The 7,100-nt window shown below is 41.3% G+C and overlaps 1 protein-coding gene across 1 annotated transcript in view; it reads right to left on the bottom strand.

Moving 5' to 3' along the window:
• LOC116690652 (14-3-3 protein zeta) overlaps positions 1-6,347 on the bottom strand; it is a 16,799-nt gene extending 10,452 nt beyond the window's left edge. The window contains exons 1-2 of the mRNA XM_032517740.1: positions 6,168-6,347; positions 2,994-3,305 (exon numbers count right to left, since the gene is read on the bottom strand). Coding sequence (XP_032373631.1) covers positions 2,994-3,296 — 303 coding nt within the window. The 5' untranslated portion in view covers positions 3,297-3,305; positions 6,168-6,347. The remainder of the gene's footprint in view (positions 1-2,993; positions 3,306-6,167) is intronic.
• Positions 6,348-7,100: the final 753 nt, after the last annotated feature.

Here is a 7,100-nt window from a genome sequence, read left to right as displayed (position 1 = left end):
GATGTTCCTCTGTTCTGTTGTGACAAAACATTTTTTTTTAAACTGCATTATATGATTTTACTGAGGACGCCAATAACTGCAAATTAGTTAAGGAAATCATGTTTTGTTAAGTTTCTGGATTAAAAAAAATATGAATATCGGATTTTTAAATCACCAAATATTTGTAGCAATAGCCTTAAAATCTATTATCGGTCGGACTCTAACATTCAGTTTACTGTCATAGAGGAGTAAATGAACTAGAAAATAGTCACATTTAAGAATCTGGACAGATTTTTTGAAATGACAAATTGACAAACTGATTCTAATAGATTAATCTTTATAGCACTAGTCCTATTATAGAGAGTTAACAATTTATTATCTATCTAAAATGTTATATGAATTAATATTTATTAATAACCTATTTATGAATCGGTATCCATTTACAAGCTTGAAGGTCAGTGTCCAAAATTGACTATTACTCTGAGCTGGTATATGGGGGGGGGGGGGGGGGGGGGGGGGGGGGGGGGGGGGGGGGGGGGGGGGATTCACCGGCCAGGCATCTTTTTCCCCCCCGGCTATAATATTAAATGGCAGGTTTTTTGTAATTTAACCTACATAACAAAACTTAATGGTTGGGTTGCGAGTCCTGCTGGTATTGGGATGTTGATGACTAACCAATAACTGACAATACAATTTTTGACCGATTAAAACTATTAGTTAAACCTTAAACTATCATTATAAAGCTAAATAGGTTACAAAATCTATTTCATAACAGCTATTTAACTTGCTAGTCCTAACTTTCCACCAGCAAGTTGTGCTCTAAGCGGCTCTTATGTTCTGCCTGTGGAGAGCTACATGACCCATGCCACTATTACGATGAGGACTGGGGGCAGGCATAAGCTGACAACCTTGCAGGTGGATGCTGTGGCAGAAGGGGTCAGACATACATGCCGCAAGCCGTTGTGGACTGTAGTCGCTGGATGTGTCTACAGCAAGCACGAACATCAACACTGGTACGAGCGCCTTGCCCGGAACAGAGTTTAGAATTGTGTCAGAGCCAGAGGTGGTGGCTGCAGGGTGTGTGTGTGTGTGTGTGTGTGTGTGTGTGTGTGTGTGTGTGTGTGTGTGTGTGTGTGTGGTGTGTGTGTGTGTGTGTGGTGTTGTGTGTGTGTGGTGTGTGTGTGTGTGTGTGTGTGTGTGTGTGTGTGTGTGTGTGTGTGTGTGTTTCCCTCGCAAAGCTCCAGCGTGCAGACAGCAGAGGAACAGAAAGTAGCTGCAGCTTCACCAATATGAAGACTGAGGAACAGAACTATACAAACCTTTACCCGCCATGTGGTGGATAGTCTTGAGATTTACTCGCCAACCGGAAAATGTACCCACGACTGGCCAGTGTTAATTTCAGACCCTGGTAAAGGTGCATGCACAGTACCAAGTGTCAAAAGTTTGGACACATTCACTTGAATGAGAAAGTGTGTCCGGGCACTGTGATTACTCTGAGCAGCATGCACTGGAATATATTATATTTTTCGCTTTTTTCCCTGACGGTCTGAATAAGTCAAAAAATGTGTCCGCTAGTTGCGTTTTAGAAACAAGGTTGCTAGGAGGGTCTGAAAAGTTGCTAAATCTAGTGAGAAAGTCGCCATGTTTGCAACATAAAGCAGCTATGAAAATAGTCTGTTAAGTGTCCGGAAAGTCCAAATGTTTTTACGGTTGTTCCTCTACGGCTTACTTTGGATTTGCAAGTGTTACAAATTGCGACCTTTGTCTTCTTCACTCACGCTGATAACTGAGCACGACGTGCACGTGTGTTGCTGTGACCTTACCGTCAGACGCTGTTTGCAAACTATGTACCACGCAGCATGTTTGTAAATGTGACTGGCAAAATGTTGGATATGTGAGACTGTTTAGCCGCCCGTAGGTCATGGCCAATCATCTGACAACTGGAACTTATGAGCTTTGTAAAGATAGATGTATGGAATGTTGTACTGCATTGCACTAAATTGTTCAGATGTACCTCACAATGTGGCCACTGAGTATTTATACAGAATTTTACTGCATCCACCTAATCCATTTTCTTTCATATGTTAGGAAAAATGCTGTACATCATCCCTGATGACATATAACTAAAGGCAGACAACTTGAGCAGACCTGCTGTATGACAGCCAGGGATAGAAATGAAACAAGGCATGGCACTTTTTTTCAAGGTCCGCTGTGTCTTGTTGACAGAAATCACACATGCAACAATATGAGCCGTTGAAAGGAGATACTCACTCCTCAGTCATCCAGCATTTCTTCACATAATCTAAATGTCAAAAGAAGGTGACTGACTGAAGTAATTTGCATGGGGTAGCCTACATTTTCTATGCATTTAGTAAAAGGGGCATTGCTTTTTTTTACCCTCTCAGTTACTTCTTTATCACTGTACAACAATATTCCCTAAATGACTGACTTGCCCAACATCTAATAATCACACTTGCTGATGAATGAAGATTAAGACCAGTTTGTTCTTAAGATTAAAATGTTCATCCGATACTGCATTTATCCACCATCAAAGAGGGGCCGGCTAGGGCCAGTCAGAGACTGACGGCAGCAGAAGAGCCAAATAGTTTCTGTGATAACAGAATCATGGATAGAATCATGAAACTGAGAATTTAAGGCTATTCGACAGATTCCATAGGGCCCTACATTAAGTCAGTGCTAAAGATTTGAAAATAAAACTACATATGTCAATGTTTCCAACCTAGTCACTGCAGTTCAAAAAAACATCTTAAAAATACACTACAAAATAATTCCCAGTGGCGTAGGCCTGGAAGGTGGCAAGATAGGCCGGTGGGATACAATGGGGAAACACTGGGCTTTCACCATTCACTATACAGAGCCATGGACAATTATTGTTAAACATATGGTGAGAAATGAGTAACTTTCAGACACCTATGCCTAATAATAATTATAAAAAAAAGCTTTAAAACAGACAAAGCCAGCAATGTTGTTGAATGAAATGTTATCAATCTCACCAGCACGTCCTGGCAGATCTCTTTCAGCTCTTTCTCAATCTTTTCCCGGTACTCTTTGGCCATGGCCTGCTTCCTTTCGCTGCCATCTGCCTTCTGCTCAATGCTGGACACCACGCGCCATGAGGAGCGCCGGGCACCCACCACATTTTTGTAGGCCACTGACAGCAGGTTACGCTCCTCGTTTGACAGCTGCTCGCTCTCCTCCGTCACAGCCTTCATTGCCGCGGCCATGTCATCATAGCGCTCAGCCTGCTCGGCCAGCTTGGCCTTTTGCACCAGTTCCTTTTGGGGTGCCTCGCTCATGACTGCTCACTGGACAAAGAGAAAGCAGAGAAGAAAAGAGGACAGCTGGCAGTCAATTAAATTAGTGGCAAGAGAACACGTTTTATTTGGTCCAGGACTTATCTACCAGAAGTTCCCATTGCTAAATATGAAAAACGAGCAATTCATGAGGCTAGTAAGCCCAAACTATTAGCAAAAGAAATAATCTGTGTTGCTTAAAAACAATGTTGTGGCATATGATGCAACCACTGTTTTTGAGGCTTGCTGCCCTACTTCAGAGTATTTTTACAGGGAAACACAGATGCACTCCATGGCAGTTTAAGGCTATGAGAGTGAAAAAGTAAAATCGTACAGGGGAGAATAGTGAGGGCTATCCAATAAACAACAAGTGAGCACAAAAGCATGAGTACATTGAGTTTACGTTTTAGCTAAAGAAATAAGAAAAAGAAAAAAGTTCATAAAAATGTAATTTTGCCTATTCACTCCTTTTTGTGGAAGAAGTACATAGCTGTAGCTTAGCTAAACAAGAGGATGTAGTAAGTAAATCCATAGACTGTAAAAAATAATCAAAGTAGCATCAGCTACCCATTGGTTGGTAGACTGTTGTTTTGAAGCCAGCAGTTGACATTTTGGAGCTAGAAGTTGACATTTTAGCTGTCACCATCTTGGCATTTTGGAGCCAGAAGTGACCATATTTGGACAAAAGGGTGGAGTTGGGAAGAATGACATGGCTAAGGCAGTGTCAAAATTAAAAACAAAAATAATACCCCAAAACAAGTCCACAGCTATTTTAATGTACACAGTGTCAAGCATTGCTGGGCCCCTGCCCTGATTAACAGGTCAACATTTAGCCACACCCTATCATCCCCTATAAACTTCTGAAGAAAATTACTTTTTAGAGCCAGTGTTGTTCCCTGCTGGAAATTAGATAGAATCCAGGTTTAAGGCACTTTATCGGTTTCACTTTTAGGCCCAGAAGTTGCCGCTTGGTAAAAACGCAGTTTTCATTCAAATACAAATATCCCTGCAAGTCCAGTGATCATAGTGACTTGAGAAAAGTAGCAATACTACTATTAACCACTGTTTTATAGACTATTAGCCCTGCCAATTTCAAAGCACCATTCAATGCTATAGTTTAAGAGGTGAAAAGTAAGGTACCAGCGTATGAAAATGCAGTCTATGTGTAAACTAGACAAACACAGAAATTCTCATCACTACATCAATAGCCTACATCCGTTTGACCCATCCAAAATAGCCAGCGGGGTTCCACAGAATCAATCACATTTTTTTTCCATTCCAGAGTGCATGCAGGGTGCCGTTTTCTACATTTGACCTGACATACAGAAAAGAGAATTCTACAAAATCAAAAACACTGGGAAAAAAAGTTGCAATTGATATATTGTCTACAGAAGGATTGGTTTTGTTTTTAATATACTCCACTTTGGAACATGCATTTGTGTTTAAAAAACTACTTGAATCTGTCAAAGAGGAAGACATTCAGCATGTCACTACGATGCAGTTAATACATGTGTATTAGTATTGCAGCATTACAACCACCACTGAACAGTTTCAGCACTGCGAGGCTGGCGATGTACCCACGGACATGATGCAACATGACCCATGGGTAAACCGGGGTGTGTATGCATTTCAATCGAGAAATATGTCACAAAAATTATTTCTTAGTTCAGTTTTAAGTCACGTGTGGTTGTAAGAGACAATTCGCCAAAAGAATACATGGAACAGTCGTGATATACATGCGAGAATAACTATTTTGTATTGCTGGCTAGCCTCCAGGGCAAACGCAAATGGGGCCCCCCTTTTTCCTCCCGTATTCACACACACCACACCCATTCCTGTACCTGTGGCTCGCCCAACAAGCGAGAACATGCAAAATAAAGTGCGAAATTAAATCGGATTTCTGTGATTAATGTCAGTATGTTTTGCCGATAAATACGCGCTTCGATTGAATTTAAGTTTAGTTAGAGTCTGACAAGAAACACTGATGTGCGAGTAAAAATCAACCGCTACCGATAGGCCCTCGTGACCACTTTCCAGTATGGTGCCGACTATTTCCTGAAACAAAGCCTCCAAGACAGACAGTTCTTATAAATGGACTAGAGGTTATACGCTATTTTGTAACGACGCTGACCATCGAATAATGTGTACACACAATTTCAAATGCTTCTGTTCACCTCAAACCGAAAAAGTATTAGCTTGGTTGGTTCGCGTGACGCCAAGATTTAAAAAATGTGTGCACCTGGGTTTAGCTAACGTTAACCGTCCGGTGGCAGATTTAATATGAATCCCGTTTTGTCTCGTATTGATAGTTTTCTACGGTTAATGCATCAAACTAACACTACTTGACACCTAACGTCAGCAAATACAACTGACAAACTAAGGCACATTATTGTGCCACTGTCTCAGATGTGGAGTATTAACGTTACATCCGCTAAAACTGAAATTAAAATACCAAAAGAATAATGGACATTTAACATTACCGTTAAATGCTTTAGTATTTATCAAAGACAATGCATGTTAGCTACAGCCACACTGACACAAATTTGCATAACCTGATGAATAACTATGTTTAAGGTGTAAGGTTAACCATTTGTAGCCAGTGCAACAGAATATCAGCGATTAGCTAAACCTTCGACCTGACCCGCATTCCACGCTCTATGTTCCATTTTAAAACCAGCTATTAGACATATCCCAAACTGTAGCCAAGCTAGCCATTGTTCTTTCCTCGGATGATTGCCGCCGCTACACGCAGCCCCACTGTCAATTGGAGGTAGGAGCTTCCATTATCGTTATATTTTACGATGAGCTAGAAAACCTAACGATACCTCATGAAAACGTAAACGTGGAGTTTTAAAAGCTTTAAGTCCTTCATACCTGAGTACTGGCAGATAGCAGTGATTTCGGCGTGCCAAACTACAGCTGATTCTCTCAGCCCGTCTGTCTGAATGCAGTCCACGGGGTTTCCCTCCAATCACACCAGTCCAAGGCACGGAGCAGGAGGGACTGACGTCAAACGTTACCCAGGCAACCGAACAAGAGACATTGTGGGAGGTGTAGTTTAATGCAGTTCATTTTTACAACCCAAGATGCATTCCAAGCCCTTCTGATTCATTTCAATGTGTCGTGCTGTTGCATCTGAGCAAACAGAGATACCAATTATAATAAAACCTCAACTTGAAACAACACAGTGTCTGATATAGGAGTCAAGATCACATACAGGTTCAAACATTGTCCTATCAGAACACAGTTTTGTATTATAACAGAGGCTGAGACAGCACATACTGTATAGTGACTAACACTGAAAGGAATCCTTAGACCTTGAATGCCGCCCATTAATTAGGTGCTGTGATACAGATCATGGCTGTGTGGAGCCAATTGGTGATAAAGTCACATTTTATCTAGACACCACCAAAAGATTTAGCTACCAGAGTGATATTTCTCTAAGAAATTGAGATATTGTCATTTTCCACACTGGTGAAATTGTGTCGGGAATTGTTGGAGATGCTGAGGGCATCACAAACTAGAACACAGGACACAGCATCACAGTATATCTTGCCTAATAGAAACTACTATTTCCACATTCCGGTTGGTTTCCAAGGGGAGAGAGTGAAGCTATTTTTGCCTTGTCACATGTCTTCCCCTTGGGCCAAGATTTCAAGATTGTAACCTATTTAAAGGCAGATCAGATAGTGTCGGCTGTAGAATGCACAGGCACCCGGCACCAGTGCAAAATGCATCTCGTCCCTTGTTGTCAAAGTGTGGTCCATGAGGGTTGTAGTACAAAACAAGAGGAATTTCAAGTAAATT

This window comes from Etheostoma spectabile, chromosome 6 (genome assembly GCF_008692095.1).
Source record: "Etheostoma spectabile isolate EspeVRDwgs_2016 chromosome 6, UIUC_Espe_1.0, whole genome shotgun sequence".
In the NCBI taxonomy this organism is placed as follows: domain Eukaryota; kingdom Metazoa; phylum Chordata; class Actinopteri; order Perciformes; family Percidae; genus Etheostoma; species Etheostoma spectabile.
This window is presented reverse-complemented; position numbering and strand designations above follow the sequence as displayed.